Source organism: Hyla sarda, chromosome 1, assembly GCF_029499605.1.
Source record: "Hyla sarda isolate aHylSar1 chromosome 1, aHylSar1.hap1, whole genome shotgun sequence".
Classification (NCBI taxonomy): Eukaryota; Metazoa; Chordata; class Amphibia; order Anura; family Hylidae; genus Hyla; species Hyla sarda.
Genome location: NC_079189.1, coordinates 494,718,975 through 494,743,287, shown reverse-complemented (window position 1 = coordinate 494,743,287; position 24,313 = coordinate 494,718,975). Strand labels below are relative to the sequence as shown.

Here is a 24,313-nt window from a genome sequence, read left to right as displayed (position 1 = left end):
CGGATTGTGTGCTGCGGACTTGTACTAATTTGTACAACATTATAATTACATTTTTAATATACATTGGTTAAAACATGCGTATATTTTTGGTTGAAAAAAACCTGGCTTGTACCTGCAGCTGTGTCTCTGTGCTGAGACAAAATACAGGAAGTGTGGGCAGGACACTTGTACCTGCAGCTGTGTCTCTGTGCTGAAACAAAATACAGGAAGTGTGGGCGGGACAAACAGGGCAAGGCCCTGCTTGTCCTGCCCACACTTCCTGTATTTTGTCTCCGCACAGAGACACACAAAATACTCAAAAAATATTAGAGAAAATTAACCAACGTGTGTTACAAATACACATAAAATTTTATTATCCCCATTATATAAAAAGATTTAGCAAACGACAGGCACACTTTAAGCTCTGCTGTTAATGTAAAATTGTTGCGTTTTGGCCTGTTTACAATATAGACTCCATCTTCAGGTTTTGCAGACGATATTACAACAATATGCCATAATTGTACTATTATGTAGCTGTAGCACGGTAGCAGACAGCTGTCATTTGATATCTATGGCTTTACAGTAGATTGCACCATTGTTGCAAGTGACAGTTGACAAATAAAAATAAAAAATAGAGAGGGGCCTCCCAACTATAACAAGTGATTTCTTATTCATTATTCTTACATTGCAGAAGTGTTTTGAGCTTCCTCAGGCATCGGGTTGTGGGTGACTATATTTGTACCTCTTTTAGCTATTCCCCTTTGTAAACTTGGCAGAACAGATATGGTAATACTGCAAAGGAATAAGATAGTGTTCAGGTATAAATAATTTCAGGATGCCTAGAAACCCCATATTAGGGTACGTTCACATGTACAGGATCCTGCGCAGATTTGATGTGCAGGATTTGTAACTGCAGATTAAAAGCTGTGCTCAGTCATTAAGTTTTCATTGAAATCTGCACCAGTAAATCCTGAACATCAAATCTGCGCACGTGTGAATGTACCCTTAAAAGGGTTACTCCAGTTTTCTTTAAAAAATTCATATAATCAATACAGTTGGGACTGAATAGATAAAAACAAACAAACAAAAAACTATGCTTACATAGCCGCGGCCCCTGCATGTCCTGCTACAGCTCCTTTTTGGTCCCTTTGATACTAGTTTTTTTAGTTTGTTTCTAATACTAGAGGTCGGAGCAGGATTTGCCCACTTAGCATAGCACTGGCTGAGAAATGACACAGCTACAGAGAATTATTGGCTGAGTGGGCAGGTCCTGCGCCTTTCATTTTGAAGGCATGCAGAAGAGACAATCATTGAGGGGTCAGAAAGAGCTGAATAGGAGTGGCAGCAAGATCTTTTAGGGATTGGAGTTAGTAAGTAGAGCATTTTTGTTGTCTTTTCAGCCCAAGCATTATATAGTGTGAATTACTTTAATCACTGCAATACCCCTTTAATTCTGATCAGTTGTTATTTGCATTATATATTCATTTATTATCATTTTGGCTGTTCTCTAATTGATCTGTTTTTGTTTTTTATTTTTAGCGCTGGTTACATAGAATATGAGACAACTCTCAATTTAACAAGATATCTGGAAAATGAAATGGAAATCCTGGTGTGGTATAGAGTTTTGAAACACCTAAATAACTATAAAAGGTCACTGGTTACTTATCACTCTTTTCCACTAATAAAGGTAATAATATTTCTTTAACTAATTTAAGCAAGCGTCATTGCCTTATTTCATCTTTCTAGAATTAAGGACAATATTAAATGGGACCAATCGTCTCCTTTGACGTGTCTGTTTTAGAATGTCCAAATGTACTGTTCCTCTGTTGTACCTTCTGTAAATTAACCCCTTTGCTTGCTATGATGTTTCTAATCTATCATGGTGCCGCTAACGGTGTATGGAGTGGCTCCTAACTCGAGCCCACTCAATACCCAGCAACCCCCGCTGATTTTAGTAGCTGGGGGCCACTGCTAATAGATTGCATGCAACAATCGCCGCAGCTGGCTATTTATACTTTAAAATGGTACCAGTGAAGTTGAAAGCGTCAATTAAATGCAGGTTACAAACATCATTGGTGGTACAGCAGGTCAAATCTGCTGGCAGTGGGATTATTGTGGCCAGGAGATCTGTTGCCCTGGGATTCGGAGCTCTTAGCTGACCCTCTGTGGCTGCTGATCTGATCCTAATGATAGAGCCTAGGGCAGGCCCTACCAATCAACTGCAGATTTCATGGATCCATGCAGTATATGACTCCCCTATGGGGACTAATAAAGTTTAAGAAATTCATTTTTTATATAAACAAACCCCTTTATAATAAAAATTTTAATTACCCCCTTTTTCCCATTTTTTTAAAATAAAAAAGTGTAAACAAAAAACCCCATAAACATATCTGGCATCACCCCCTGTGGAAATGTCTGAACTATCTGTTATAGAGAATAATAAAATAAAAAAATAGGTATCAGAAAATCGCAAATAAAAAGAAAACTATACTAATTTGATATTTTTGTAATCATACTGACATAAAGAATCCAGATTAAATGTCAGTATGAGCATGGTGAACGGCTTAAAAAAAAAAAAACTCCCCCCAAATTTGTAAATGTACTTTAAAGCATATTTTTTATCCACTGGATAGAGCATAAGCATCTGATTGGGTTTGACCTCTTGGACCCCCTGTGATCTCCAGAAAGGGGTCCCCATCTCTCCCTGTGCATGGAGCAGTGTGCCAGCAAGCACCCACAGAGAATACAATGCAGTTTCTGTTGCAGAAATGCTGCCGTTCTCCAGCAAAATCCAGACCTGCAGATATCAAAGACATTCACTTAGATGAAAAAATTAGTATCATCTGCTCTCCAGTCCACCATACTAGATCCACAAAATGTCCACAACAAGACCTGCAGCCTTTCCAACAATGTAATATAATTACAATATAATATATAGACAATATTTTTGCAAACACATTAGATTATCATAATAACCATAAAGATTATAAGTACTTACATAAAAACATAAGCAGCATTTACTGTTACTATATAATGGCAAGATTTTTAAAAATCACATCCCATCCAGTAGTTTTCACAGAAAAAGCAGAACAAATGCCCTATTTTTTCAGTGCCCAAGAATTTATGGAGTATTGCCAACCCTGCATGTGAGGCCTGTTAGCAATGCAAGTAAATAAGAAGATCTTAAACCAGACTGGTCGCAGCCAAATTGGTATAAGTAAGCCCATGGCTAGATAGAGCTAGGATTCATGGTTCTTGTCATACAATTATGTCCATAGTTCATTCTAATGCTGAGATATAAGCCTTTTTGTTAATATGTAATATAGACTCGTGTGTCCATGAGGCATTAACCAGGACTGCAAGAGCCTAGGGTTAACCAGCCTAACCCATACATAAGGCTAACCCTGGGCTCTTGCCCTGCTGGGAAACACCCCTGGGCACACCAGCTTCTACAGAATATATGGAGCTCTCTGCCTCCTGTTCTGTTTTGTATGGTGGTACAGCAGCTCTTACCAACAGCTGATCTGGAGTACTGGATGTTGTAAAAACACACATTGTGATATCTGTCCTATGTTGAGGACAGTTTATCAATAAATGTTGCCCAGAAAACAATAAAATCAGTGGTAAACCATGAAAGTGACATAATGTTGTTTCAAGCTATGCTATTTCATTTGGCATGGATGTTGAGAAATAGCATTGAATGTAGTATATTTTTTTTTATAGAAATATATTTTGAAAAGGCTGAACCCAATATTCCAAAACTATGCAAGCATCATTCGCCAAAATTTTCATGAAACTGCCGATGATATCTTTGTTCAGTAAGTACATCATCATTTTTCCTTGGTATAGGGGGTCTGGTCTGAGGTCTGATAATTTAGGGGTGTGGTCTGAGTTCTGATAATTTAGGGAGTCTGGTCTGAGGTCTTATAATTTAGAAGTTTGGTCTTGGGTCTGAAGTTAGGGAGTCTGGTCTGAAGTTTCACAATTTAGGGTGTCTGGTCTGAAGTCTGATAATTTAGGGTTCTGGGCTCTGATATTTGATAATTGAGGTGTCAGTGAAAGCTCTGATACCAATTACTAAGAATGAAGAAATCCAATCTGTTTTGGAAAGGTCTACAAACCCGCCCACCAAATGATTTTGTCTGTGGTGGAATATATAACAAAAACAATGTAAGTGTTCTGCTAGTGAAATGATAATGTTTTAACTTTTTATGAATACTGTTTTATTTTTTTTTAAGTACAGGAATAGATGAAATTTTTAAGACTGCATGTTTTCTTGGATTAAAAGATTGTCTTGATCTGGCAAGTGAACTCTTTAGAAAATGGATGGCTAACACTTCCGCTAATGAGTAAGTTACATACCATGTATTTATGTTGTACTAGCTGAATACCCGGCGTTGTTGGGGAGGAAAATAAACAAAGGAGGAAGCTTTTGATTTCATATCCCATCCTCATATATTGTTGTCATATCCCAACCCCATATCCCGACTTCCTATCCCGTTATCATATCTCGACCTCCTATCCCGACCTCCTATCCCGACCTCCTATCATGACCTCCTATCCCGTCCTCCTATCCCGTCCTCCTATCCTGTCCTCCTATCCAGTCCATCTAACCCAACCTCCTATCCCGTCCTCCTATCTCGACCTTCTATCCCAACCTCCTATCCAGACCTCCTATCCCAACCTCCTATCCCATCCTCCTATCCTGTCCTCCTATCCAGTCCATCTTACCCAACCTCCTATCCCGTCCTCCTATCACGACCTCCTATCCCGTCCTCATATCCCGTCCTCCTATCTCGACCTCCTATCCCGACCTCCTATCCCGACCTCCTATCCCGTCCTCCTATCCCGTCCTCCTATCCCGTCCTCCTATCCCCACCTCCTATCCCGTCCTTCTATCCTGTCCTCCTATCACGTCCTCATATCCCGTCCTCCTATCTCGACCTCCTATCCCGGTCCTCCTATCCCATTCTCCTATCCCGTCCTCCTATCGCGACCTCCTATCCCGTCCTCCTATCCCGACCTCCTATCCCGTCCTCATATCCCGACCTCCTATCCCGTCCTCATATCTCGACCTCCTATCCCAACCTCCTATCCCGTCCTCCTATCCCGACCTCCTATCATGACCTCCTATCCCGTCCTCCTATCCCGTCCTCCTATCCTGTCCTTCTATCCAGTCCATCTAACCCAACCTCCTATCCCGTCCTCCTATCACGACCTTCTATCCCGACCTCCTATCCCGACCTCCTATCTCGACCTTCTATCCCGACCTCCTATCCAGACCTCCTATCCCAACCTCCTATCCCATCCTCCTATCCTGTCCTCCTATCCAGTCCATCTTACCCAACCTCCTATCCCGTCCTCCTATCACGACCTCCTATCCCGTCCTCATATCCCGTCCTCCTATCTCGACCTCCTATCCCGACCTTCTATCCCGACCTCCTATCCCGTCCTCCTATCCCATCCTCCTATCCCGTCCTCCTATCCCCACCTCCTATCCCGTCCTCCTATCCTGTCCTCCTATCGCGTCCTCATATCCCGTCCTCCTATCTCGACCTCCTATCCCGGTCCTCCTATCCCATTCTCCTATCCCGTCCTCCTATCCTGACCTCCTATTCCGTCCTCCTATCGCGACCTCCTATCCCGTCCTCCTATCCCGACCTCCTATCCCGTCCTCCTATCCCAACCTCCTATCTCGACCTCATATCCTGACCTCCTATCTCGACCTCCTATCTCGGCCTCCTATCCCGACCTCCTATCCCGTCCTCCTATCTCGACCTCCTATCCCGACCCGTAATATGTGTACCAGGTATTGAAATATCTCCAACCATACGGAAGTTATGTGGGAACATACATTTCCCATTGATTTGCATGGAACTTTAAACAAAAACCTCGACCCTCACAAATGGGGGTAGTTAAGGGTTAAATTAATTATCCTATATTTTAAGTGGACATATAAGTAACATGTGACCAAGTATTATTGAAATATCTCCAGCCGTTTGGAAGTTATGCAGTAACATATATTTCACCTTGACTTGTATGGGACTTTAAACATAAACCCTGTCCCTGGCAAATGGGGGTGAGTGAGGGTTAAATCACCTATCCTATGTTTGTTGTTGACATATAAGTAACATGTGTGCCAAGTTTCATGTTAATATCTTTAGCCGTTTGGACGTGATGCTGGAACATACACACACACACGTTGAGTTTTATATATATAGACTAGCTGAGTACCCGGCGTTGCCCAGTTTCTCCTTCCAAATCCTTTTTGGGGAGGAAAATAAACAAAGGAGGAAGCTTTTGACTTCATATGCAGTCCTCATATATTGTTGTCATATCCCAATCCCACATCCCGACCTCCTATCCCGTCCTCCTATCCCGTCCTCCTAACCCGTCCTCCTATCCCGTCCTCCTATCCCGACCTCCTATCCCGTCCTCCTATCCAGTCCTCCTATCTCGACCTCCTATCCCGACCGCCTATCCCGTCCTCCTATCCTGACCTCCTATCCCGACCTCCTATCCCATCCTCCTATCTCAACCTCCTATGCCGACCTCCTATCCAGACTTCCTATCCCATCCTCATATCTCGACCTCCTATCTTGACCTCCTATCCCATCCTCCTGTCCCAACCTCCTATCCAGACCTCCTATCCAGACCTCCTATCCCGTCCTCATATCCCATCCTCATATCCCGACCTCCCATCCCGACCTCCTATCCCGACCTCCTATCCCGACCTCCTATCCCGACCTCCTATCCCGACCTCATATCTCGTCCTCATATCCCGTCCTCCTATCCCGACCTCCAATCTCGACCTATCCCGACCTCCCATCCCGTCCTCATATCCCGACTCGTAATATGTGTACCAGGTATTGAAATAGCCCCAGCCATACAGAAATGATATGGGAACATACATTCCCCATTGATTTGCATGGGACTTTAAAAAAAAAAAAAAAACCCTGACCCTCACAAATGGGGGTAGTTAAGGGTTAAATTAACTATCCTATATTTTAAGTGGACATATAAGTAACATGTGACCAAGTATTATCGAAATATCTCCAGCCGTTTGGAAGTAATGCAGTAACATATATTTCCCATTGACTTGTATGGGACTTTAAACATAAGCCCCGCCCCTGGCAAATGGGGGTGGGTAAGGGTTAAATTACCTATCCTATGTTTGTTGTTGACATATAAGTAACATGTGTGCCAAGTTTCATGTTAATATCTTTAGCCGTTTGAAAGTTTTTGTGGAACATTCATACATACATACATTCATACATACATACATTCATACATACATACATACATACATACATACATACGTTGAGTTTTATATATATAGATAAAAGGAAACCCACCTCTAGGGGGGACATTTATCAATGTTTGCTCATGTATTCCTTTTTTTTTTTGTTATTTTTTCCCTACAATCTGTTTTGCTTCCGTGCAACTTATTTATCAACATGTGGCAGCCTGTTGATAAATTTGTTGCACATAAGCAATTCAAAAATGTTTTATTGCTTTGGTAGTGGCTTCTTCTGCTTCATGTTTGAGCTAGAGCAAATTTTCATGTGATGTGACTTTTTTGCGACTTTCGTACTTGATAAATCTCTGACCACTGCAATTCAAAATTCACTTTATGCTTTGGTAAACAAGTTGCTTTTTTTTTGGCTTAGGGCACTGCCCAATCAAAAGGTCGCACAACAAATAGAGTTTGGCCATAGTTTTATAAAAAAAATACATGTGTACAAAGGGCTCCCAATGTAGCATTGCATGGCGGAACACAGTTCTCTATGGCTTCATAGTTGTGTGTTTTGCCATGTAGACATTCTGGCCCACATTAACGATTGTAGGTGTAAGTGAAGTATTTATTTTAACCTTTTTTTTGTGTGCTGATAATATGTAGGAGCACCAAATCTATTAAATGTTCACAGAGCGTTTGATAAATTTTGTGCAGGTCACATTTTCTAAAATTTCTCTCTTCACATACACTAAAAAGCTACACCAGGTCTGGGATGGTGTAGTTTTTGCACCTTTTTTGCGCCTTTTTACAAAAGGCGCAGTTCATAAATCCCTTCTATATCATGTGTATTGCCAAAATCAGTGGATCGCAACTCAAAATCAGTGGATTGCAACTCAAAATCAGCAGAAATGTGTAAACAAAAAGGCGCAAAAAAGGCGCAAATAAACCCTGCTTGCGCCTTTTTGTGCCTCTTGTAGACACAAAAAACTGTCTAAAGACAATGATAAATGTCCGCCTCTGTGTATGAGGACAAAGGCAAAGCATTCATCAATTTCATATTCTATGTTGCTTAAATATTTTACCAAAGCCAATAGGTTCTCTAACTTGTAAATACAAATGAAAACAAACACTGTATTTAGACATCTGTACTGCACAAAAAATATAAAACAACGACACATCAGAATTAAAACCCTGGCCCACACCCTATAGTCACGCAAGAATTGCCTCATCTCAACAACCCTGCAATGTGAGACATTGTACAAAAAAAAAGCTGCTCTTTATAAAAAGACAATCACAGACTATGAATTTCAATAACAGGTCGAATTTACTTAGAGCTTATTCATTCGCCACACTGTATTCAAACAAGGTGGCATTGCTGCCTTAATGTATAACTTAATGTAAACTGCCTGATATTGATATAGTTGGGATCACTGAGACATGGCTGGACTCCTCACATGACTGGGCTCTCAATCTGCAGGGGTTTACTCTGTTTCACAAGGATAGGGTAAATGGGAGTATGTCTGTATGTTAGAAGCGGTTTGAAAGTCAATGTGAACAATGCCATAGCGTGTGTTGATTCTGAGGAGGTGGGGCGCTGTTTCGCCTGACGGAGGACGGAGTTGCGGCCGACGACTGACGGCGATTGGTCTGAGGGAGGAGGCGGGACGCTGTTTTGCCTGACGGAGGACAGAGTTGTGGCTGACAACTGACGGCAATTGGTCCGAGGGAGGAGGCAGGACACTGTTTTGCCTGAAGTAGGACGGAGTTGCGGCTGATGACTGATGGCGATTGGTCCGAGGGAGGAAGCGGGGCGCTATTTTGCCTGATGGAGGACGGCATTGCGGCTGATGACTGATCGCGATTGGTCCAAGGGAGGAGGCGGGACGCTGTTTTGCCTGACGGAGGACGTAGTTACTGCTGACGACTGCCAGCAATTGGTCCGAGGGAGGAGGCTGCACGCTGTGTTGCCTGACGGAGGACAGAGGTATGGCTGACGATGTCCTAAAATGGACACCATATGCATAAATTAGTTCAGCTTTCAGGTGCTCTGGTGGGCTAAAAAAGTGGATACAGTCCTAGGAGACTCTCTTCTAGGACTGTATCCACCTTTTCCAGCCCACCGGAGCACCTGAAAGCTGAACTAATTTATGCAGGCTAAAGTCAGAAACTTCCGAGCCGAGAAGTTTGTGACGAATCGAATCACTGTAACTTCGCTCATCTCTAGTGAGTATATCACAGGGACAGCTAAAATAACTACATTGCACATCCAATCATATAAAATCAGATGTAGGAATTGACAATGCCTGCCTAATGTCCTTGTAAATGAACTAGTATAAGGAGACTATCTCCAACGTGGTAAATATACATATGAAGGCAGAATGGGACCGCAATGTTTAAGACAGGTAACAAATGCTAAGACAGGGGAGACTAACAGCATAGTAAAAGTTGGAAAAATGTCCAATAACCGAGTCATGCACCCTATCAGGGATATCTCGCCTACCCCAAACGCGTTTTCGCCTGTGGATTTGTCAGGGGGCGTGTCTCCAGCCAGGAAGAACCAAGTATAAATATAGACCAACAGCCAATGGAAAACACCATGCCTGATTATCAATGAGACGCACATGTTCGCGCTGCTGAGATAATCATAATACGCATACAGTAACGCAGAGCGTGTATATTGGGTGCGTATGCGCCCGGGAACTCACGCCGGAAGTATCAGCGGTGTCTCCATTGACGTGTACCTTGTCACATGGTTGCTCCGTATCATGTGATGCGCAAGATCTCCATAAATTATCATGCTGCAATGTGCGCAGATAGGAGGAGGTGTGTCACGAAGATCACGCGGCTGCAGCGCATCACGTGAACGAAGTCACATGGCACGCTGATGCTGCGCGTCTTAGCGACAGTTGCTAAGTAAGCAAATTCAATGGGTAAGTATATCGAGGGTTTGCCACAGCTGGCACAATGCATTGAAATGCAAATAGAAAAACACAATGGGAATGCACCATGTGAATAGGAGTGACAGAAAACGTGAAGTGCCAGAAAAGAAACACTTACCCACCACCAAGATGTGAGAATCACGGTAAAAGCAACTGTAAAGGAATAAGAAAACAATTAAATATGACACAAAATGCATAATCCAAAATTAATGTGAATACGTAAAAATAAATATTTATGGTGTGATATATATAAAGTGTGATATATATTCAAAGAGTATATGTAATATTAATAATAAAGTGCCCTAGTTTTGACTATATATAAAACAATAAAAACAATTAAAATAGCTGTGCTTATTGCACCAACATTGGGGGAGATTTATCAAAACCTGTGCAGAAGAAAAGTTGCCCAGTTGCCCATAGCAACCAATCAGCTCGCTTCTTTCATTTTTAACAAGGCCTCTGAAAAATGAAAGAAGTGATCTGATTGGTTGCTATGGGCAACTAAGCAACTTTGCCTCTGCACAGGTTTTGATAAATCTCCCCAATTGAGTTTATATGCCCAATCATAAAGCAACCCTTCGCATGACCAGGTACATGTAATAACACAACGATTGTAGCGTAGAATACACGCAAAATAATAATATGGATATTATGTTGTCATGACGCTCCAAACATCTGGCTGTGGAATCTAGAAAGAAGAAGGATAGAAAAGAAAAAAGTAAAGGAGCAACAGTTAGAAACCAATACTAAAATGGCTAAAAACATAATCCCCCACTCATATGGGGGGTAGGAGACACTAGACCAAGTTTCAGACTACAATGGAGCCAGTGTATTATCTACAAAAATGGTGCAAAGCTAACATAATTATTAAGGCCTTTTGGATGTAACGTTTTGAGGCCTCATTTTGAGCTGGGCAAATTTAAGTTTCCAATCTCCTACCCTTGTTCCTACTAAGATACGGTCGATGCCTCTTACCATAAGGCCTCGTGGATCGCAATCATGGTAAAGCTTGAAATGTTAGCCGCCAGAATGCCGAGAACAGGTCCTCTTGTTCTTTTTTTCAACTCCCTTGTTTTCATACCTATATAAATAGAGCCACAGGGACAGGTAGCATGGTAAATAATACCTGTTGTGCTACAGGAGATGTTGTGAGTGATTTTAAAACTTCTTGTCCCATCAGAGTTTTTAAATTCCGTATCATTACAGATGTTAGTGCACGCTACACACTTGCCACATGGGTGGCAACCCCATTTGGGTTTTTTGCCGTTAAATATTTCAGTTTTTTGTTGTCTATAATAGCTCCTAACCAGTAGATCCTTCAAATTGGGGGATCTATGAAATGTCATGGACAGACTTTCTGGTAAGTATAGTTTTAACACAGGGTCCATGACCAGGATAGAATTTCACATACATGGGATATCTGACCATGGTAGGAGGTAATCAATCTCACCTGATTTTCCGTGCCGCTTCTAGATTTTGGCTGTAACAGAACTTCGCGTTTGGCATGCTTAGCACGTAGGTAGGCCCTCCGGATCCTTCTTTCTTGATTCTCGTTACCCCAAAAGTGCTCCCAGAGTTCCATGGCTCTCGACTCGAACTTTTCACCTGTTGAACAGATGCGCCCTAATCTTAGGATTTGTCCAATAGGGATACCTCTGATAGGACTATGTGGGTGGGAGGATTGTGCCTACCCGGAGGTGTTGTTGCTTGTTTGTGACTTTAGGGAGAAGGTAGAAATGCGCAATGGTAGGATTCTTAATCATGAGGCAATTTTTCTGTTTGGACGTGATGATTCCCTCGGAAGCAGCCTGTGAAAGTAAATATATATTTACCCATTGAATTTGCTTACTTAGCAACTGTCGCTAAGACGCGCAGCATCAGCGTGTCACGTGACTTCGTTCACATGATGCTCTGCGGCTGCGTGATCTTCATGACATATCTCCTACTATCTGTGCACATTGGAGCGCGATAGTTTATGGAGATCTCGCGCATCACATGATACGGAGCGACCATGTGACGAGGTACACGTCAATGGAAACGTTGCGGATACTTCCGGCGTGAGTTCCTGGGTGCATACGCACCCAATATCAGGCGGATACACGCTCTGCGTTACTATATGCGCTTTATGATTATCTCAGCAGCGCGAACATTTTGCATCTCATTGATAATGAAGCATGACGTTTTCCATTGGCTGTTGGTCTATATTTATACCTGATTCTTCCTGGCTGGAGACACACCCCCTGATGAAGCCACAGGCGAAAATGCGTTTGGAGTAGGTGAGATATCCCTGATAGGGGGCATGACTCCGTTATTGGACAATTTTCCACCTTTTACTATGCTGTTAGTCTGCCATTTCTTAGCATTTGTTACATGTCTTAAACATTGGGGTCCCATTCTGCCTTTATATGTATATTTACCATGTTGGAGATTGTCTCCTTATACTAGTTCATTTACAAGGACATTAGGCTGGGATTGTCGATTCGTTCATCTAATTTTATATGATTGGACGCGGGTGGGCCATTCATATGGATACACCTTAATAAAATGGGAGTGGTTGGTGATATTAACTTCCTGTTCGTGGCACATTAGTATTTGTCAGGGGGCAAACTTTTCAAGATGGGTGGTGACCATGGCAGCCATTTTAAATCCAACTTTTGTATTTTCAAAAGGAAGAGGGTCAGGTGACACATCAAACTTATTGGGAATTTCACAAGAAAAACAATAATGTGCTTGGTTTTAACATAACTTTATTCTTTCATGAGTTATTTACAAGTTTCTGACCATAAAATGTGTTCAATGTGCTGCCCATTGTGTTGGATTGTCATAGCAACCCTCTTCTCCCACTCTTCACACACTGATAGCAACACCACAGGAGAAATTCTAGCAAAGGCTTCCAGTATCCGTAGTTTCAGGTGCTGCAGAATGGGCAAAACAAATATGTGTTTCCCTCTTTATGCACCGAAGCTGGCACGTTGCCTGAGTTTTTCCAGCAAGATGGTGCACCACCACATTATGGGTGTCAGGTCCGAGCATTCCTAGATGAACAGTTTCCTGGAAAGTGGATTGGTCGTCGTGGGCCAGTTGAATGGCCCCCAAGGTCTTCCGATCTGACCCCCTTAGACTTTTATCTTTGGGGTCATCTGAAGGCAATTGTCTATGCTGTGAAGATATGAGATGTGCAGCACCTGAAACTACGGATACTGGAAGCCTGTGCTAGCATTTCTCCTGCAGTGTTGCTATCAGTGTGTGCACATTTTATAAGTAGTCAGAAACTTGTAAGTAACTCATGAAAGAATAAAGTTATGTTAAAACCAAGCACATCATTGTTTTCCTTGTGAAATTCCCAATAAGTTTGATGTTTCACATGACCCTTGTTACGCCGAGCGCTCCGGGTCCCCGCACCTCCCCGGAGCGCTCGCAGCGTCCTCTCATTCGCAGCGCCCCGGTCAGACCTGCTGACCGGGTGCGCTGCGATATTACTCCCAGCCGGGATGCGATTCGCGACGCGGGATGCGCATCCCGGCTCCCGTACCTGACCCGTTCCCCATCTGTGTTGTCCCGGCGCGCGCGGCCCCGCTCCTTAGGGCGCGCGCGCCGGGTCTCTGCAATTTAAAGGGCCACTGCGCCACTGATTGGCGCAGCAGGCCTAATCAGTGTCATCACCTGTGCACTCCCTACTTATACCTCACTTCCCCTGCACTCCCTCGCCGGATCTTGTTGCCATTGTGCCAGTGAAAGCGTTTCCTTGTGTGTTCCTAGCCTGTGTTCCAGACCTCCTGCCGTTGCCCCTGACTACGATCCTTGCTGCCTGCCCTGACCTTCTGCTACGTCCGACCTTGCTCTTGTCTACTCCCTTGTACCGCGCTTATCTCAGCAGTCAGAGAGGTTGAGCCGTTGCAGGTGGATACGACCTGGTTGCTACCGCCGCTGGAAGACCATCCCGCTTTGCGGCGGGCTCTGGTGAATACCAGACGCCAATCCCTCTCTGGCACAGAGGATCCACCTCCAGCCAGCCGAATCGTAACAACCCTCTTCCTATTGAAAAAACAAAAGTTGGATTCAAAATGGCCGACTTCAAAATGGCCGCCATGGTCATCACCCATCTTGAAAAGTTTCCCCCCTCACATATACTAATGTGCCACAGACAGGAAGTTAATATCACCAACCATTCCCATTTTATTAAAGTGTATCCATATAAATGGCCCACCCTGTAATTATTTTAGTTGTGCCTGTGATATACTCACCTCTGTTTCATCAGTATGTGTACTCTGTTTACCTTTTTCTATTTAGTTATTTTATGTATGTCTTTTTAACATGTTTTTTCAATAAAGATTAATACATTTATTTTGACACCATATATGGCCTCCTTTTTTTGATTCTGGGGATGTGGAATTTCTGCAGGTAGAATTACAAAAGGAGGGAAACACTGAAAAGAATTTTTTTTATAGACCCCCCAAATCCACTGAGGAAATTTCCCTGGGCTAAGAGCAGCACTACAGGACATAGAGTGGGAGGAACTGTTGTCAAATATTGATACAGATGATAAATGGGAAATTTTCATATCAACAATGAATAAATATACAGCTAAATTTATTCCTAAGGAGAACAGGCATAAACAATTAAAACTTAATCCTACATGGCTGACAACTGATGTTAAGAGAGCAATAAACAGCAAAAAAAATTGCATTTTAAAATACAAATCTGAGGGGTCAGCTATAGCATTTAAACACTACAAAGAGCTTAATAAAATAAGTAAAAATGTAATAAAAACTGCAAAAATTCTAAATGAGAGACAAATGGCCAAAGAAGGCAAAACAAATCCCAAATATTTTTTTGGCTCTATAAATGCAAAAAAAAAAAAAAAAAATTACAGAGCTTGTAGGACCCCTTAATAATGATAATGGGGAGGTGGTCACTGGTGATCAAGAGAAGTCAGAGCTACTGAATGGATTCTTTAGTTCTGTATATACGAAGGAAAAGGGAGGAGCTGACACAGGCCGGGTCAGTGCTGGTAACACATCATGTAATGTACTGAACTGGCTTAATGTAGATATTGTCCAAGGTAAATAAAGTAAAGTAAACAAATCTCCAGGACAGAAAGTATAACACCCAAAAAGTTCTTAGGGAACTAAGTTCAGCAATTTCTGTAGCCTTGTTCATTATATTTAGAGATTCTCTGGTGTCTAGTATTATGTCGAAGGACTGGCGCAAGGAGTATGTGGTACCAATCTTCAAAAAGGGCTCTAGGTCTTCCCCAGGTAATTATAGACCGGTAAGCTTAACGTGCATTGTGGTAAAATTGTTTAAGGGACTACGTACAGGAATACTTAGGGGATAATAGTATTATAAGTGATAGCCAGCATGGGTTTACTAAGGATAGAAGTTGTCAAACCAACCTAATTTGCTTTTATGAAGATGTGAGTAGAAGCCTTGACAGAGGAATGGCTGTGGATATAGTGTTTTTGGATTTAGCAAAAGCATTTGATACTGCCCCTCATAGATGTCTGATAAGTAAGTTAAGGTCATTGGGTTTTGAAATTTTATTTTGTAACTGGATTGAAAACTGGCTTAAGAACCATACCCAGAGAGTTGTGGTCAATGATTCGTACTCCGATTGGTCCCCGGTTATTGGTGGGGTACCCCAAGGTTCAGTACTAGGCCTGCTCTTGTTTAATTTATTTATTAATGATATAGAGGATGGCATTAACAGCTCTGTTTCTATCTTTGCAGATGACACCAAGCTTTGTAGCACAGTACAGTCTATAGAGGATGTGCATAAATTACAAGATGACTTGGATAGACTAAGTGTCTGGGCATCCACTTGGCAAATGAGGTTCAATGTGGATAAATGTAAACTTATGCATCTGGGTACTAAAAACCTGCATGCATTCTGTGTCTTGGGGGGGGGGGGGTTAAAATAGGAGAGTCCCTGGTAGAGCAATGTCAGGCAGCTGCTTCTAAAGCCAGCAGAATACTGTAATTTATTAGAAGAGGCATGGACTCAAGGGACAGGGACATAATACTACCCCTTTATAAAGCAGTGAAATGGCCTCACCTGGAATATGTTGTTCAGTTTTGGGCACCAGTTCATAAAAGGGATATTGTGGAGCTGGAAAGGGTGCAGAGACGCGCGATTAAACTAAAGGGGCATGGAACATCTTAGCTATTAGGAAAAATTAAAGAATTAAAAATGTTTAGTCTTGAGAAGAGACATTTGCGGAGGGACATGATCAACATATTTAAGTATATAAATGGCCCATACAAAAAATATGGAGAAAAATGTTTCCAGGTTACACCCCCTCAAAGGACAAGGGGCAATCGCTCTGTTTGGAGAAGAAAAGGTTTAGTCTCAAGGGGCGACACGCCTTCTTTACCATAAGTAGATGTAGAAAAAGGGGGGCTCTACCACATTAGTTTTGAAACGGGTGCTACAGTGAAGGAAATTGAACTATATAAACTACAAGAATAGGCTAACACTGAAGAAAGTGCACACTTTAAATACAAATATAATATTTTATTGTACATATAATTATCCAAGACAACACATCTTTAAAGCATAATGCTAATAAAATCATTAAAATCTGCTCACTAGGAGCATAGCACAACCCTAGAGAGGGGCCATGAACATCCTCCCTCAGGAATGACCCTCGACCTCAATGACACACTGTATACCTGCTACCAGTATTGGTATAACAAGTAGAGATGAGCGAACTTACAGTAAATTCGATTCGTCACAAACTTCTCGGCTCGGCAGTTGATGACTTTTCCTGCATAAATTAGTTCAGCTTTCAGGTGCTCCTGTGGGCTGGAAAAGGTGGATACAGTCCTAGGAGACTCTTTCCTAGGACTGTATCCACCTTTTCCAGCCCACCGGAGCACCTGAAAGCTGAACACATTTATGCAGGAAAAGTCATCAACTGCCGAGCCGAGAAGTTCGTGACGAATCGAATTTACTGTAAGTTCGCTCATCTCTAATAACAATATGATTGATTAATATGTCCCTATGCCCATATCATAACAATATCCACTCTATAAATAGATAATACCAATGACACAATACATAAATACAGTGAATAAGATACTTAGGCAAGAGACAAAGATGGAAATCCAAACTGGTGGGAGTAATTGAGGTACGCAATGGATGTGGTCACGCTGGAACCCCACACGTTGCATCGCCGAGCGACTTCCTCAGGGGTGTATAACACACCTAAGGAAGTCGCTCGGTGATGTCACACACATAGATACAGTACCTTTATTAAAGTGTAAAAATTTTTTCTCAAATACAGGTGAGAATACAATATTTTGCTCTGCAAGGGAAAATGGTTGTGCTTTCCCTGCCTTTTGGAGCACTTGCCTCAATAATGATGACTCTAATCAGAAGAGTTTGGCCTTATTCTGGTGGGATATGGTGCATGGTTCTACATCATCAGTGCACATATATATATATATATATATATCCAGATAGCAAGGAGGAGCAGCACACCAGGGATGCAAAGGTGTAGCGGGTGCAAGCGGGCCCAATCGCAGCCCGGGTCACTGGCAGCAGCAGTGATGTATAGTAGAATAAAGTGTCCCACAGCACTCCAGTAGTGATCAAAATAGGTTTATTACCTCAAGGTAAGATACAACGTTTCGACCGTCACCACGGTCTTTTTCAAGCATAAGCAAGTGACACACTCCTCCCATATTTATATGGGGTACAATATCAAAAGGTGATTGTGCTCAATAAAGAAAAAACATGTATTACAGTGGATACTGTGACAATTGTTTAGAAAAAGAACATAATGATACGTGAAGAAAATGCATACTTTTAACAAGACAGTGTAATTAGTGCTGTACAGTATATACAACCTGACATATATCGCATCATGTGTAAGTGACAATTAGTGTACAGGTGTGTGGACATTAAAAGTAATCAGGGTAACATGCCACAGGTCAAACACTCACCCATCTGTGGTAATGGCGGCCATTCCCTGACGCCGTGTGTGCACACGGCTCTAGGGAATTCCGCAGACCAGCCGGAGTACAGCCAATCACAAGGGGGCGTCGCGCGTTGCTAAGCAATGACTGTAGCTCGCGGTCCAATTCCAAAACAACCCCATTATGGCTTACCGGCGCCCCCCGAACTTGAGAGACAAACTTGTGAAAACAGATGTCTCTACAAGTTTAGGGGGCCAACAAAGATACCTCACTGTACAAAATAAAGGCAGCTACCCATGTCGGAACTGCATTAACTGCACCCGCATGGACAAGGGCCCACACTTTAAACATCCAACCACGAACAGACAATACAGGATAAGATGGTACCTGACCTGTACATCTGAATTTGTGGTGTATGTTCTCACATGCCCTTGCCAGCTGCTATATGTAGGCGAAACCACATTGGAGTTCCGAACGAGGTTCAACCAACATAGGTACTCAATCCGTAAGAAGCGCCTGGACCTACCCGTAGCTAAACATTTTACGGAATCTGGACATCATGAAAATGACCTCAGATTTACTTTGTTAGATCATGTTCCCATATCTAAGAAAGGCGGCGACCGAGTTAGCATACTCAAAAGGTGCGAATTGCGTTGGATCCATGAGTTGGGCACACTACGCCCCCACGGACTTAATGTAGATTTCACTGTAACCACAGGTATCTACAAATTATCCCGATGACTTGACCTGCCAGTTGAACTTGATTGTATATATAAATTGTGACACACACACTGAGCATTATACTAACTCATCTATCATTCACTGTATATGAATCCTAATGATCAATTCTATACCGTGTTCTTCTTTCAACATGCTAATTACTCTTGCTTTGTTTTTATGCAGATGATCAGGGGACACGTCGATCAAACACCACTGACCATCATCTATCTGACCACTCTACCAGTTCTAGACCCTTACCACCCGAGTGCAGCCAACCAAGAATGAAATTGCTCTCATCTACGTTTATTTTATTCCTCTATACACATCTTTATGTGAGCCAGATCAACTGACAAACGCAGCTATACACTGATGCATGTGTATACATACGTGCATGTACAAAATCATGTGCCTATGTATATACTATGCAGGTGCTTCACACAGCTTGCCTTCACAGCCACACCCTGCCACCACCCTCACACCTACACATGTATACCCGTACACTCCTTACATTCTTATTTTTTCTTATTTTTATTTGTAATTCTCCATTTTTAATTTCCTTATATACTAAGGATTCATTCACTCATGCACATCCATCTCCCGTTATTCACTTACACACCTATCATTTTCTACATACACTCCTGTTTTCACCACACCAATACACATTTCTCATCTTCCGTAGTTACTTACATACATTCATCCACATTATTATATTACATATGTATTGACAGATCAAGTACGGGAACTTTGCCCGCACTGCACATGGCTTCATTGACAACTATACACATCTATACGCATGCGCCAAACAGGACACTACTTTCCCTGAAGTGTCATGGCGCTCGCGGCATCCGGTAGCACAGTGAGTGTGCGCGGACCGCGAGCTACAGTCGTTGCTTAGCAACGCGCGACGCCCCCTTGTGATTGGCTGTACTCCGGCTGGTCTGCGGAATTCCCTAGAGCCGTGTGCACACACGGCGTCAGGGAATGGCCGCCATTACCACAGATGGGTGAGTGTTTGACCTCGTGGCATGTTACCCTGATTACTTTTAATGTCCACACACCTGTACACTAATTGTCACTTACACTTGATGCGATATATGTCAGGTTGTATATACTGTACAGCACTAATTACACTGTCTTGTTAAAAGTATGCATTTTCTTCATGTATCATTATGTTCTTTTTCTAAACAATTGTCACAGTATCCACTGTAATACATGTTTTTTCTTTATTGAGCACAATCACCTTTTGATATTGTACCCCATATAAATATGGGAGGAGTGTGTCACTTGCTTATGCTTGAAAAAGACCGTGGTGACGGTCGAAACGTTGTATCTTACCTTGAGGTAATAAACCTATTTTGATCACTACTGGAGTGCTACTTTATTCTACTATATATATATATACCGTATATATATATATATATATATAGAGAGAGAGAGAGAGAGAGAGAGAGAGAGAGAGAGAGAGAGAGAGAGAGAGAAAGAGGAACAAATAAACTTTTGAGTAGTCAGTCAGTTAACCTCATAGATTAGTCACATCAGAGTGCTGACAAAGATTGGTGCCCCCTCTAAACTTGGAAGGCAGGCACTTAATACTGCATTTTCCTTTCAGTGACCCCCACAGGTAATTGTATAGCCAGTGGCACCTTCCACTGGCAATAACAATAAGGTATTTTATCTAAATTTATTGTGCTACTTATGTGGGTAATGTGAACAAACACTGCCTGTTCCAACAGCCACAGCCAACAGTATATAACTAGCAGGCAAAATGTTTGTATATTCAAACCTCCATATCTAAATTACATTATAACAAACAATTTTTATCATTATTTATTTGTAATCTATGTTTGTTTCTCTTTTGCAGAATACCGCAATCTATTTCAGGTTCAGTTTATTGCTATGGCATTGCAGAAGGAGGTGAAAAGGAATGGGAGTTTGCTTGGAATTATCATAACAAATCAGAAAGTGATGATCATTGGGGGCTGTCCTTCCTCAAACAGGGGTTGAGTTGCTCCAGGGAACCATGGCTGTTGTATCGGTAAACCACACAGAAAATATGCCTCACAAAGTAATACTAATGCCACATGACAGCATATCTTCCATCTTCTATGTTACTGCCAAAACGGCACATTTTTGAAGTCTAATCTTTGTGCAAATAGAATGCTAAGCATACTAACACCTCATGCATAATGCCATATGAGTGGATGATCAGTATTTTGCACTCATGAGACCTTGCACAGTTAATATCATGGGTCATCTGTACCCTGCACTCAGATCTGAAAATCTGTAGTAGATATTGGCCCTGATTTATCAAAATGTGTGAGAGAAAGAGATTTTTCCATACCAACCAATCACGGCTCAGCTTAACAAGTGACGGTAAACTGAAAGCTGAGCTGTGATTGGTTTTTATGTGAAAATCTCTCCACTTTTTCTCTCACACAATATAAAATTAAATGAAGCTTCTGGCATTTAAGCTAATGGCTTGGTGCACCTAACATAAGAAGCCCTGGGAAAAGACTTATCTTCACTTTTGGCGTCCAATCCCATTTTCTGTGATCTTTTCACATTTTATTGCAATGCAGAAGGTAATACTATGAAATATTGTATGAATGTACCTTTAAGTCCTGTGAATTAAAGTGGACCAGTCACCAGAAAAAACATAGGTGTAAATAAGCACATGGTTAGAAAGGTCTAGTCATCATAATTACAGGCAATATATTTTTTAGTCCAATAGTCCTCCAGTACTGAGATCTAAGCATTTTTGTTATTATGCAAATAATGATCAATAGCCTTGGGGAAATTCCCCAGCACTGCAAGAGCCCAGGCAAGTCCAGTGTATGTCCTTTTTATTATTACCCACTAGTCCGCATGTATCCACCGACACTGTTGGACTGACAGCTACTAGATAAAGAGGACATGGTATGCCTAAAATCCTGATGACTAGCCCTTTCCAGCCATGTGCATATTTACATAGTTTTCTTGTTGAACCTTGCATTTTGAACCTTGTACTTCTGTTTTCTAATTACATTCAATGTATTTGCAGGTACTTGAAGGATAGCATGAATAGTGATTCTCATAATATGTTGGATGTCTTGTTGCATATGTTTAAGAATGACATAGGAAGACATATAGCTTGGGACTTTTTGAAAGAAAACTGGCACCAACTAAATGACATGTGAGTATTCATAGTGTTTTATATACACTCATTTACAGAAAACTGCAGTTTGATGTGCATAAATATTACTTTTACTTCTGATATTTTACTTTTCAGTTACTTTTAAATACTTTCATTCTACATACTGCCAATACATCTATTAGAATATGTTCACAACATGTTTGAAGCCTACTTTGGGTGTAGGATGGAGGGGATGGATATGTGTGTTCTTTTTCATCTAATGTACTACTATATCTGCAAATACCACAAAAGGGTATGTTGACACATCATAAAAAAATTTGCAAACTATGTTTGTAAAATATTAATAAAATACAGCATATCTAATGAAAGTCTATAAAAAAAAGTGCCTGCCAATGCATGCACTGTCGAAAAAAGCTTCCGTAATCCAACATTAAAATTACAGACTTCTTTTAACAGTGTGTGCACTGACAGATGCTTTTCTTTAGACTTTCATTGTGTACATTAGATTTAAAATACATATTTTTCTTACACTGTGTGAACATAGCCTTCAATGTCTCCAAATACTTCAGTGATGCATTTATGTCTGAATTTGTTTGTTTCATTTAGTAACATGAAAGACTCCAATCATTTTTATGAAGTGTTACTACCAGACTTAGGATCAAAAGCCACTTCTGAGCTACAGTTTCAAGAGGTAAGATCACCAAACATGTGCATCCCGTGTATCTAGTTCTCGAATGTACATTTTAATACTTATGCAGTGTTTTCATTCTGGTCTGATTTTCCTACAAACACCAGTATTAGAATACAAATGTAGATTAATAGTTTCTGAGTCTTATATTTTGTGGAATTCCATGGCAAAATCCCATTGAAATCCCATTGAAATGAATTTTATGGTACATCTGTTTTTATTAAAATTTTACAAACAGAATATAAACAACATAACAATGAGGTATGACAGACCAGTGTCAATAGATCAAATAAATAGTTGAAGACAATGTCCTCCAGGGGGTAAGAGAATTTAACAGACTGTAATGAGGACAGCGGTGGGCCGTCCCATCAACAAATAATTACACATTGCTCAATAGACACAAGAAAAAAGAGAGGGATCCCCAGACAATCGGTCCAATCGGTCCCCCGGAGGTCAAAGAAGTCCAGTATGGGTGACCCAGTCAGGGTACCAGCCAGTAAACAACAGAGAAACACAAACAGACAAAGAAAGATAGAAAAAAGAGAGAGAAGCAGAAAGAAAACAGCTGAGAGAAAAAAGAGGAGAGTAGGATAGAGAGGTAAAGATAAGGAGGAGGGAAAGGGAAGGTAGGTGTCACGATTCGCCTTACGGGTTGTGGATCCGCTGTGTCAGCGAGGGATTGGCGTGGACCGTGCTAGTGGACCGGTTCTAAGAGGCTACTGGTTTTCACCAGAGCCCGCCGCAAAGCGGGATGGTCTTGCTGCGGCAGTAGCAACCAGGTCGTATCCACTAGCAACGGCTCAACCTCGCTGACTGCTGAGAAGGCGTGGGACAGAAGGACTAGGCAGAGGCAAGGTCAGACGTAGCAGAAGGTCGGGGGCAGGCGGCAAGGTTCGTTGTCAGGATGGATAGCAGAAGTTCAGGTACACAGGCTTTGGACACACTAAACGCTTTCACTGGCACAAGGCAACAAGATCCGGAAAGGGAGTGCAAGGGAGGAGATCAGATATAGCCAGGGAGCAGATGGAAGCCAATTAAGCTAATTGGGCCAGGCACCAATCATTGGTGCACTGGCCCTTTAAGTCTCAGAGAGCTGGCGCGCGCGCGCCCTAGAGAGCGGAGCCGCGCGCGCCAGCACAAGACAGCAGGGGACCGGGATGGGTAAGTGACCTGGGATGCGATTCGCGAGCGGGCGCGTCCCGCTGTGCGAATCGCATCCCCGACGGCCATGACAGTGCAGCGCTCCCGGTCAGCGGGACTGACCGGGGCGCTGCAGGGAGAAAGACGCCGTGAGCGCTCCGGGGAGGAGCGGGGACCCGGAGCGCTAGGCGTAACAGTACCCCACCCCCTTAGGTCTCCCATTTTTTTTGTCCGGTAAAGAATGGAGGGTTTCCTCAACGGCAGGCAGTACAGCAGGAGTTGGAATGGGGAGGGAGGGCAGAGGGTGAAGCTTGGCACGGGGCAGGGTGACACAGGGACGGGAGCCATGAGGAGGCACAGAGGCTTGCCTGACGGGACTGGGAGGGGGGGAGAGGCACTTCCTATGGCAGGCAGAGTCCCAGTTCTTGATCTCCCCGGTGGTCCAATCAAGGGTGGGGGAATGAAGCCGGAGCCATGGCAGACCGAGGAGGACAGTTGGGTAGGACAAAGAGCTCAATCACTTCGCGATGGGGTCCGATACACATCAGGAGGGGTTC

General features: G+C 42.4%; 1 protein-coding gene across 1 annotated transcript in view; it reads left to right on the top strand.

The window, feature by feature from the left end:
* The window catches only part of LVRN (laeverin), a 158,100-nt gene that overhangs the window by 129,842 nt on the left and 3,945 nt on the right, over positions 1-24,313 (top strand). The window contains exons 14-19 of the mRNA XM_056537403.1: positions 1,519-1,666; positions 3,703-3,797; positions 4,218-4,328; positions 20,657-20,830; positions 21,836-21,967; positions 22,535-22,619. Of these exons, the coding sequence (XP_056393378.1) occupies positions 1,519-1,666; positions 3,703-3,797; positions 4,218-4,328; positions 20,657-20,830; positions 21,836-21,967; positions 22,535-22,619 (745 nt within the window). The remainder of the gene's footprint in view (positions 1-1,518; positions 1,667-3,702; positions 3,798-4,217; positions 4,329-20,656; positions 20,831-21,835; positions 21,968-22,534; positions 22,620-24,313) is intronic.